This window comes from Diuraphis noxia, unplaced genomic scaffold (genome assembly GCF_037042655.1).
Source record: "Diuraphis noxia isolate RWA-SAM2 unplaced genomic scaffold, SU_Dnox_SAM2 contig0004, whole genome shotgun sequence".
Classification (NCBI taxonomy): Eukaryota; Metazoa; Arthropoda; class Insecta; order Hemiptera; family Aphididae; genus Diuraphis; species Diuraphis noxia.
Window position 1 is genome coordinate 30,605,146 of NW_028301714.1, and position 12,155 is coordinate 30,617,300.

A 12,155-nucleotide genomic window follows, 5' to 3' on the forward strand; every position below is an offset into this window, starting at 1 on the left:
ATGGTTTATCTTTTATAATTCATATAAGTTATTCAGAATGTGCCTTCAGATTTTGCACGGTTGTTTGATCTCTACTTACCTCAGTCTCCGGTTTTCAGTGCGATTACTCTTTGTTTTTCTCTTAACGGTTTTCTTGTCTTCGCCGCTCTTGCCGCGGTCTGACCAATTTTCCGACGAAAGATTTCTCATCACCGAATCGTTGGAACGTTTGTGCCTATTTCCGTAACTAACCCTGCTCACAAAATTATAATCATTACACGTAATCTATAATGTTATATTAAAACTCAGTTATAAAATACCACAACCTAATAATTTTTAAATGTATCTCTGGATTTGTCTTTTTTTCTAATTTTTTTTTTTAGCACGCCTAGTAATTATTTCATATGATAAATTGGAATGTCAACTATTAAACTTAAAAAGAACTGTCACTATTGAAGATAATTAAAAAAAAAAAATTATTATAATACAGAATACGGCTGTTATAAAGTATCGGTATAACTATCTAATAAAAAAAATATTTTAAAAAACAATACGGTATGTTTGTATTAAATGATATAATTTATATATTATAATAAAAGATTCTATATTTAGTATTAATTTAATTGTAACTATTCATTCTGTGTTAGCTCACTTTGCGGTGTCGTTTAGGCTGTCGGTAGATGACGAAGAGCTCGGTACTATCGTCTGCTGAGATCGAGATCGTCTCCTAGTATTTGGTTTGGATCGAGACTTTTTCCTGTCGTTCCTGCCGGGTACGTCTAACAGCAAAACGCTGTTATTGCACGCTGACGTATCCGATGGAGTTGTGCATGTGGGTCCCCCAAATAGCCCACCACCACTGCCAAAGTGCCTCCTCTTTCGCTCTTTCTTCTTGCCCGTTCGCTTCTTCATCGCGCAATCCGAACTCGTAAAGTCGTATATACTGTCCGAGTCGGTTATGCGGCCGTAGAACATGGGCGAGAACCTAAACACTGTCTTGTCACTAAGCGGACTTTCACTCCTTGAACTCACCGGGCTCTTCTCGTACAGCATATCCGTGGACAGGTGCAGTGTAGACGGATACTGCTGAACAGTGATTGATGGCACTGGCTGCTGCTGTAGGTGACGACCAAGCGTTTCTGGTTCCGAGCCAGAAGTGTAAGCCTTAAAACCAGTGGTGGTTACACCGGGCTTCAACGTTTCTGATTCAAGTTCTGTGTTCTGGTAGTGGTGTTTAGTTCGATGACCCAACTTTGAGTCGGCTGTTTCTGTGTCAAAGCCCTCGTCGTCGTTTTCGGAGAACGTCGTTTCTGAGTCCATTTCTCTGATTTCGGGCGTGTGGATTAGCGGTGATATGCGCCTTGGTTCTTCGCCGCAGTCCAATGGGCACAGCCGGGTGTTCGAGTTGCACCGAGATGGTCCCGAACTGTACCCAGACGAGCTGAGGTTCGACTCCGAGGCTATTCTGTCGGCCCGGGAACACATAGAAAATGGACTTAGGTAACACATGCCTCCTCCGTTTTTTGACGAGTCCGTACCGTTTTTTGTGGTCACAGACTCCGTATCTGAATCGCTCATACACGTAACGGTAATGACTGGCGGTGGTGCAGGCAGATCTAGCGATATCGGCTTCTCCATGTCTTTCAACATCTTCCGGTTGAGTGGTTTCTCTTTATGGGGTGGCGGAGACCCGGGGAATTCCATACTTGGTGAATTGATAGGTGTCGGTTGTTGAATGACCAGCATTGGTATGGCCAGTTGTTCAGCTTGGCCCGTTGGTGGTTCAGTTGGCACATTGAGGGAAGGCGGTTCCTTGATAAAGAAAAAAAATCCGTTTTTAAAATGAAAAAAACAAATTCATAGAAATGGTATAAGCACTTAAGTTTAAAATAAAATAAAACCTGCTGCTGATGGTGGTGGTAGTTTTCCATGTCTTTTAGACAACTAAATGCCGACTTCCTTGATATGATGGGCGTGGGAGAAGGTGATGGTGCCGGTGTCGGTAACTCGTGAATCGGTGACAGACAGTCCATACGGTAATTGGGCACTTCAAGTAGTATGGACGGAGGGTGTTGCAAACTGTTCAATGGGTTGTTTGAATTGTTTCGTTGCGAACTTAACATGTCCACTACTGGTAACTGATCATAAATATGTTAAATTAATATTATAATTAATACTATAAACATTTTTATTAAGAAGTTAATAACAGATATTATTTTTATTTTCGTTAAATATTACTACATATTATACTAAATATGTACTTAAGTGTCACTTATTGACTCACTTGAATCACGTTTGAGTAGCGATATCGAGTGGGGGATTCTTTGCCGCCACCTGGTGAATGAGCAGTATTTGACATCAACGATTCATCTTCGCTACCCACTACTTCGTCTTGCAGACTGGAGCAACTTGGTGTCGTGGATGCAGATAAGTAATTACTTATTTCCGTCATCGCCATTGCTGTGTTGAAATTTCGAAACATGGCCAAAATTGAATCTGCACTCATGGCTTTTTGGCCCGATTGTTGCTGGTATTCGTTTAGTGATAATGTATTTGGTTTTCGGTTTTCTATAGCAAAAACGGAATACTCCTGATATAATTATTTAAATAAAGCTAGCACAGTTTCATATTGACCAATCAATTCATAATTTTATCACCGTGTCATTTAAGAATCATAAATATCTTGAACGATTATACAAATAAATCAACTATGACTTATTATGTTCTAAAGTTTCGATTATCAACTCTAGTAAAAGCTATGTAAATATATAATATACCTAATGCACATTCTAGACTTGACATAGAATCACTTCCTTGGTGGTTACATGGTCTTCTTAAATTTCGTTTAGAGTGGGCATCTACCTCTGAACTCGTAGAGCTCATTTCCGATTGAAATTTATTCATCAGCCTGGCAAACGTAACTTTTTTTTCAATTTTTTGAACAGCTTCGTCTTAATTGAAAATTATAACATTTAGTTCATTTTATCATAAGCCACGAGTATACTAAAAAAGAGTAGTGTACATTACCTATAGAACAGTCGTTTGAAAAACTCGTTTCTTGAGAAATGTTCGACTGCGGTAGGAGAATATCGTTAGGTCCGATATTATTGGTCGATAACTTGTCCACTAGATTGATTTCGTCGTTGAAACTGGCTTGTCGTTCAAGCCCAGGTGATATGAGCTGTTGAAGTATTTCCGATTTATCGGCTATAGTGGTACGAAATTTTGATGGTGATGCGCTTTTTTGCTTGGCACGATATTGATTGAATCCTAAAATTTAAGGATTGTTGTTAATCAACAATAGGTATCTATAAAAGCTCCGCTTAAGTCATCATAATAATATAATATGTATTATGAAATATATTTACATTAAATTTACGACGTGCTATGTTTAGGTTAAATAAAATATATATTAGCTAAAATACGTTTAGTGTTGTGAGTCGTGACGTACGTATGTGTATTATTAAAATAATAATAATGATAAATTAATAGTTAATGTACTAGTAATCATAATACAAAAACAAATAAAACAATTTGGCGTATTACTGATATGTACACGTTAATATATTAACACTAGGTAATAATAATAATAATAATAAATAATGTTAGAGAGCAAGTCCAGGTGAGGTGCCAATATATATAATTTATATATATATATGTGTGTGTGTGTGTGTGTATATATAAAATATAAGAATGTATTTAATTATAGAAATAGAAATGTAGAAGTAGAAGTAATATTTATAACATTGTAAAGTGCAATGCGATGCGATTATGCAAAAAGGTGGTGAAGGGTTTTGGGAGAGGGCATATAGTCGACACCTTACTCGGAACTTGTGGCCTGAGCAAATCGTCTAGGCTGAACGTACGAGCCGTCCGGCCCGTCTGTAACGGACTGGTGAGGCTCATTAATGAAGGTTTTCGTATACCCAATCGTCTGAGGAACGTTTTCGGCTGCGGCGGCGGTGAGTTACCACCTTCTGATGGTGTCGCTCCGTTTGTCTTCACAGTTGGCACTAGCAGTTCGCCCCGTACACTCGACATCCGCCCAGAAGCATTTACTGTAACTATATTATATTCGCATGTTATAAAACCCAAAGCATTCGTATCGAAAACGTATATTTCTGATTAAATTCATGTATTCCAGGGTAACGCAAAACTCTGAACGCCCAAGACAATGACTCAGTAAGTTATGAACAATACATTGAAGTGATTTCAAGGAAGACATTGTGGTTAATGATATAAAGGAAATTGTGTACTATATCTGCGATCGACATTTCGACACAAAATTTATCAGAATTACTGGATTTTGATTGGAAGTTAGGCGCCTATGTAAGGATTTGGAGGAATTCTATTAAAACTCTACTGTTATAGTAGGTAGGGTTTTCAATGTAACATAAAACCGTTCACAATAAATCGTTTTAGAAAAATTGTGTTTTACCATCAGTTTGTTCAGAAAAGTTAACGCACATTGTAAACTGTTTTAGACTTAGGGTAATATAATATTTAGAAATTCATAGTTTTGATATAGAATTAACCGCGAAATAGATGCAAAAAAAATATTTTTATTTATTAATTATTATTACTAGGTTATGTTTTTTATTTATTAATCTAAAATGAGAAGTTCTTACGGCTCATCTGCTATCTGATTATATTATAATAATGTTCAACGAATGTAATATTTCGTCGTAAATCAGTTATAGCTGTATTTTTCATTATAAATAGATCACCTCCCAAAAACTATCAGACAGTTCAAACTTGATCATTTTAAATTAATCGCTTTAAATAACTAACGGGATACGATCAAGTATATTGAAATATATTAGTGAACATACAATTATTTTCAAAAACTATACAGCGTTAGTCTAAAAGTTTTGCTTAGAAAAGTATTTTTTTTTAATTAAAAGTTTTTTTTTTCATATAGTTTCGGAAGACATATTATTTCTATACCATTGCCATAAATTAAAAACTTTAGAACTTGCAGATAACATTTATCAAGTTAATATGTGGACGTAAAAAGTAAATCATGATTTGAATTGCACTCAATTTCGGCTGAAATAATAATAACGTGTTTCGTAATTTCATTTTCATTCTGTACTATATTACCAGCTATAGTAGCTTTATACATTATATAATTTATACAGCCAAAACAAACAAACAAATGTTTACTATTTCCATTGAACTGACAATATTGAATGTAATATAGGTTACCTAACTACCTACCTTATTGTATATTAGATGTGCGTATAAAAATTAGGCACACGCATATGTTATATAGTTGGTACTTCAGTAGGTGGGCGAGATAATTAAATTCCATTCGTAGGTACTCACAGTGTCTACTGCGTTCGGCTTCTTCGGACAATATTTTCTCGATTTTTTCGGGCACGTGCCGTTTAGCACACCATATTATTCCCAGTATGCCCATGACCACAAACACGGTGAGAAGACCTAGCCAAAATGGTTCTTGAAGCATTCGTTCCGTTAACGGTTTGTACGTGATGTGTAGCATTTTCCTCTCGCACTGATCACCTGCAATACAATATATATTATATACATAATACATATAATACGCGACGTGAGTCAAATCCGTAAAGGTAACTCTACACTCGTTTACGTTGCCATGTTTTATACTTGTCCCTTATATTATATGGTAATATTTATATAATGTATAATACACATCCATTTATTTCCGTTTGTTTTTCGTCCCCCGTTTTTCGTATATTATGGTTAAGTACGAAGTACTTACCCGTCCAATATGCGTAACATCTGCACTGGTAGTCGGAATCGCCTAACGACACACAATCACCTCGGTCCTTGCACGGGTTTAATTCGCACGGTTTGATCTTTTCATCGCAAAATCGTCCCGTATACCCATACTGGCATTTGCACACAAAGCCGTTGCTGCCAGCCAAAATGCATTCGCCAAAAACGCAATAGCCCAGATCACAGTAGGTAAGTGAACAGAACGTCCCTGTATATAAGATACATCCAGTAATGGCGTTAGAGTTTTATATAATATATAAGTTATTTGAAAACGTTTTTAAATGCGTTCAATTGAACAGTGACAAATTGTCCTTAGTTTGACTTTTTCAATTTTAAGTTTCCGTCCTTCAATGGATTTATCTATAGAACCTACGTCATCACATTTTGTAAATTAACTTAGTTTTGGACATTTTACATTTACTGTCACATATTTTATTCTAAAGTACCTAATCCAAACTACCTAATTATTGAATTAAATAAATAATTTATGTATTTAGTTATATTTATTCAAAAAATACAAAAATTAATTTAGAAACATGATTTCGCGTTTGAAACAATAATTGTATTTACTGTACTATGGTCAGCATAAAACATATGGATTTAGAGCTCGGATTTTATAGCAAATGCTTTTTTTTTTTTATACATGTATAACATAGGAATCTAATTTTTATATATAAATTAGTTTCAAGTCATTCTCATTCCAAATAAACCAATTTATTTTTGATTTTTTTGACTTTTTTTGTATAAATGTTTTTTTGCTTTTTTTCAGTTATTCTATAGCTGTGAAATTTCAAATTTGTATATCTTGTTTATTACGGTTTAATATAAAAAAAAAAATGCAATTTAATTAACCAGAAAATCTGGAATACGCAGTACGGACTAAATGGTTGTATTGTATGGTTTTCTATATACGGATAAAAACATTCTGTCAGACAATAAAGTCAGACACTACTAAAAATCTTGCCAAATACATGACAGAGAATTCTTTTTTAATTTTCTTTACTCAGTTTTAAAAACAATTCGTGTTAATTTTTGGTTGTGCTTTATTTTTGCTTTTTTAAAAAATAAATATGCTTCATTTTTGCTTTTTAAAAATAATTTTATAATTTTTTTGTTATTTATAATTATTATGCTTTAAAATCCAAGCTTTACATATGATGTGTGAATAGGTAGGTACATAAAAAGTACAAACTAAGCTAATTGAAGTCCATTAAAAAACCTTTTCTATAAATATGATACTGTTATCGTTAAATCATTTTATTTTTTAATACTTTTGCATTTTTGTAATATTTTCCAGTTTTGAAAGTTTATTAATGTAAGTATATAATGTGGCCTAAGGCCCAACCAGAAAAATATTTTTATAAATTCAATATTTTCTAAGCTTATGTACAATATTATGTGAAAAATATACTTAGTTTTAAATTCTATGGGAAATTTTTATTACATATTATATAACAATTTATACTATCAAACAAATATTTTTAGCTTATATACAATTAGTGTTTATGATGTATTAATTTCAATAAATTATGGTCATCTGCTATTAGAAATGATAAAAAGTTTACTGAAAATCAAGATACTACGGAAAATTGATAATAGTTAGATTAAACAATTTATATTGTAATTAATCAAATAAGATCCAAATAAAAAGTATGTCAACATAATAGAATAATAATTAATATGTTTTATCACACCACATTTTAAATGGTAAATTCTATAAGCATGAAAATATTGGACAAAAACATTTAGGTACTCATTGTAGTTTACCATGTAATTGTATTCTTTTCGAGATTCAATAATAAAATACGTAAATGGTAATATTTTTAACTGACATTAATATAGGACTGGTATTTTTTTTTTTTTTTTGTCTATTGATATTGTGCAATACCCATTGAAGACCCGTTTTTCAACTGTGTATTTGACCACTTAAATTGGGCATTGTACACACTTCATATACTTTACCTCAAATAATATTATCTAAACATTATAAACAATGAATACACGTGAAAACGTTCCAAACAATGATATGACGTTATAAGCTATTTTGGAAGTTATTTAAATGTATATTTACCGGTATAGTTGCCGTGACACTTGCAGTGATACGTGTGCGTGGCTTTCCGGATGACGCACGTACCACCGTTGACACAAGGGTTGGGCTTGCAAGACTCGATTCTACTATTGTTAGCTGTTTCCGGCATCTTTGCCAAGGCGACAAGTTTCTTTTTGGATTCAGCATCTACATATTACGTGGGGCATAAATGATACAGTGTAAAAAATCTATAAACATTTTTTTCGACGACCATGTATAGTGGAAATGCAACAATTAGATAAATCACAAACTGTTAGATGATGTGTATATTATAATATACAACAGTTGGAATTTTATCGGAAGTGTCAAATCCGGAGGTCATCTAAGTTTTGGTGATAAATTTCAAATATTGATGGCAGGCGCGTAGCCAGGGGGGGGGTGTTACATGTGTAATAATACCCCCCCTCGGCCGTGGTATACTTAATATTTTTTTATTAAGATAAAGATGCATCATAAGCATGAATTATCTTAAATCGTGATTTACACTTATTTATCAAAATTAAGTATATTAGTTTATATTTACGATAAAAATAATGTAAAGCACTAAAGCCGGGATCCGGCATTAATTACTATTTTAGACCGTTCAGTGACGTTTTATCGATTACTCATTTCATGCACGATTTAATATATATTTTTAAGCAGCGTGATGTAAGAAAACGTTTACAACTTCTTAATTGTTGATTATTTGATTATCATGATGAAGTATACCTACGTATACCTACGTAAAGTTATCAATTTTGTGTTTATAATTTTTTCAATTAATTTTGAATAACACCCCCCCCCCCTTAGAAATTTCTAGCTACGCGCCTGATTGATGGTGTTTTTTTTATATCAGTTTGTGACAAAAATAAATTTTTCAAAAGTAGTATCTGTTTTTAATCACAAATATAAATATATAGAGAGACGAGCCGTATTAAATTTTTGAAGCTTTCATATTATTACCCACGTCGATTACAGTGGAAAATAGTTAACTAAAACATACGAAAAAATAACCCATTATTTCAACCCCAATAGCTGTTGCTTTGAATCGTTTGGGAAGTAAAAAAAAAAAAAAAAAAAAAAACGTTTCTATGTTTAATCAGTTAAATTCGGTAAACGGGCACAATTGTATTCTTGCACAATAACATGGAGAATAAATAACAGTATGATACGAACCGGGTTTTACGTTCACTGAAATGTTTGCGGATGCTATATCTGTCGCTGGCTTCTGGCCGTATACAATGACTACGGACATTGAGTTGAGAAACGAAGTGATCGATATTGGAACGGATTTTGGTTGTTCGACGTTTTCACACAGCAACCACCACGTGCCGTTCTCAGCAGCGTAATGATCATGGACCTCGATAACAGCCGTTGATTGCTGACCCGGGCATACGGTACGGCCTAATGTGGTGTCCACTGAAAAAAATATAAATTTAAAATTAGTTTAACATAGAGAATATATAAAGCGGGCTGCATCCAAAGTCAGTCCCTACCAGAAATTTTATAGAAATTGAAAATTATTTCTATGGTTTATAGCATTAAGCTATTAAAGTTACTGAAAATACAAATTTATATAGCATAATATACCGACAGGAATCAAAACCAAAATAACACCTCAACATCAGTATGCTAAAGTTAAGGGAGACCTTTTAGTTCAACATACTCTGTGTAAACCAGAGATCGATAATGGTTTCTGAAAATCCGGTTAGAACCGCTGTTTTTTCATTATTGAACACCATAAGCAGAACCGACATCAAAAGCCTTAAAACAGTAGCTGATTAAAAACCCGTAACTGAAATCCAAGGTCTTTAAAAAACCGTTTACAAAACTAAAACCGAAACCATAGAATTGAAAAACCGTTCTTGAAAAATCGATTAAAATTAAAATTTAATATTGATTTCTTCAAATTTTGTTAAGTTAATTATATTATTTATGATTCTAGTTAAAACGAGTATTTTTATACGAAGAAAATAATACAATGTTCGAATTTATTAATAAAAATCTCGATGCTATTAAGGTACTCAGTATTATGAAATATTAGTTGGTAATACGAATATTGTTCTATTTATATTTTATATTATTACTATACTTATTGATTAAAAATTAAAATACAATGTTATCTTGTTCACCTCTATGCGGCTATGCACGTCTGTATTTTATCCATTTATTAGTAATATAGCTTATAAGTTTTGATAGAAAAAGTATTAAATACAATTTTTCGTTTGTAAATGGATGAAAGAGAATGAATTTAAGCTACTAAATTCATACATTGAATGAGACCATTATAAGGAAGCCATAATTTTAAGTTTCAATTTAGCATTTTTTTAGTTAAGCATTTTTTTATGAAAACCAGACAAAAGACATAATGTCACAAATAAAGAAGATACTTCATAATATAATGGCACTTATATAAATTATGTAAATGTATTCTTATTTCCTACTGTGTTCTAACTATTACAATACATGTAGGTACTAAAATAATGATATATTGTATTTATAATGTTATTATTTATTGCCTATTGAGTATTGGTAATAAAATCGACAAATGTTCTTAAGATAAAACATGCATATTTATAATGACTTCTTGGCCTAAAATTGTTAGTACCCTCAATAATTAAAAAAAATTGGGTCTACAGTCCTTAGATGCAGGAAAATAAAATCAATATTTGAAAAAACCGAAACCGTAACCGTTAAAATTTGAAACGGTTTAGATCCCTACGATCCCTGACCCATCATCAGCCCCTTTCCCGAAGAAAAATCTTGTCCGAAGTTGTAGTTGCGACATATAACATTATGTCGATGAAGAACTGCTATTACATTATTATAGGTATTAGGTATAATACAGGTAACATAATAGGTTTAAGATAACCTAACCAAACCACCGAGACGGTTATAATATAATTAGATTTATATTTGAAAACGCTTACTTTGTGCCGGTACCACGCGGTTGAACTGCAATTGGATATTTTGTCCGATCGAAGCCAACAGCCTCTGTTTGTACCGCAATTTGGGAAAATGCATAGGCAATGGATAATTTAATCTGTACATAAATCCAGACGTATCATTCTGCAGCACGATCGCGCGTTCTTCGTCAAAGTCCACCACTAAAATGCGTTATTTTTAATAATCACGTTTTATTGTCATATTATTATAACATTGTTGTCTTATAGTGCTATAAGACCGTACGTACCCATTTTGTACTTTATTTTGAAACCCCTTCCCCTGGGCAAGTGGTTTGTAGAGTATTCGATGTTGACGCTCTCGCCTTCCGATAAAAACGCACCGTCGTTAATTGAGTTCCGATATTTGAATGGAGTTATATTGTCCGCAGTTCTCGATAGGTACAACTTGACCGTTTGGGATTCGTCCAAGTTGTAGTCAACAAAATCAATCCATATACGGTGGCCGACTGAAAGATCCGAAAATGCATATTATTTATACCGTACTTGCAAGTCACGGTGGTACAATAATGTTTTAAAATCGTGGTTTTATAACTCTATAGACCTAGCCCTCACCCGGCGCCAGTATCATGGTGACGCAGTTGAGGTTTGGAAGTATAAAGTTCGGATAGTTTGGACTGAGAACTTGGCCTTCGAGAGCGGACAGTGTTTGTGACGGACAACCGGACATGTCGACTGTGTTCCACTGGAGATGAAATCCCGAACTAGACACGGAGTAGTCCGAATGGAAGTGCACGAACGCTTCATTCAAATCGGTAACAAAGATGTAACTGTAACATAATTAGAATTCGGCATTGTAAAATAGTTGTTTTTTTTATTTAACAGATAAATTATAATATTGACGTTGTAATAGTAATAAAAATATGATCTCACTCTTCCAGATGATTTCCGCGGTAACCGCAGACCGTCATTGTTCGGTTTTCACGTTCTTTTGGTTCCACCACGGCGACGAAATCGTAAAGACAATCAGCTTGTGGCTCGATGTTTATGGAATCAAACTGGAAAACGATGCGTGACTGGTGCGCGCCGACTACGTGTATCCAATAGTCCAAGTTGTGATAATAGTTTGCAGGATAATTTAACGACGTTATTATCCCTTTTACGCCTGTCACTGTGGTGTTTAAATTGTAATGATCCGATAATTCTTGATTCAATAATTCCAAAAATTTGCAAAAAAATATTAGTAGGTTGATATAATACAATAACACATTATCATTCGTTAATTCTGATCAGGATTATTATTTTCATAAGTAGCCAATAATAGGTAACTCATTATATTTCATTTTTAAAAGTTTTAATAATTATTTTAACAGAATTTTATTAATATATTAAATTGATTGGAAATCAGATTCACTCAAAATTATAATATTTTTAAGTAAAGCGAT

General features: G+C 33.4%; 1 protein-coding gene across 5 annotated transcripts in view; it reads right to left on the bottom strand.

The window, feature by feature from the left end:
- The window catches only part of LOC107169593 (uncharacterized), a 94,085-nt gene that overhangs the window by 1,387 nt on the left and 80,543 nt on the right, over positions 1–12,155 (bottom strand). For 3 of the 5 annotated variants that reach the window (XM_015519382.2, XM_015519384.2, XM_089225112.1), the window contains 15 exons: positions 11,644–11,914; positions 11,326–11,540; positions 11,001–11,219; positions 10,738–10,914; positions 8,984–9,226; positions 7,811–7,975; positions 5,723–5,947; positions 5,308–5,505; positions 3,804–4,043; positions 3,007–3,249; positions 2,757–2,930; positions 2,264–2,547; positions 1,881–2,117; positions 632–1,791; positions 80–232 (listed from right to left, as the gene is read on the bottom strand). In XM_015519382.2, coding sequence (XP_015374868.2) covers positions 80–232; positions 632–1,791; positions 1,881–2,117; positions 2,264–2,547; positions 2,757–2,930; positions 3,007–3,249; positions 3,804–4,043; positions 5,308–5,505; positions 5,723–5,947; positions 7,811–7,975; positions 8,984–9,226; positions 10,738–10,914; positions 11,001–11,219; positions 11,326–11,540; positions 11,644–11,914 — 4,204 coding nt within the window. Of the gene's footprint in view, positions 1–79; positions 233–631; positions 1,792–1,880; positions 2,118–2,263; positions 2,548–2,756; positions 2,931–3,006; positions 3,250–3,803; positions 4,044–5,307; positions 5,506–5,722; positions 5,948–7,810; positions 7,976–8,983; positions 9,227–10,737; positions 10,915–11,000; positions 11,220–11,325; positions 11,541–11,643; positions 11,915–12,155 lie in introns of those variants that run through there. The other 2 variants (XM_015519383.2, XM_089225113.1) reach the window with 2 other exon arrangements.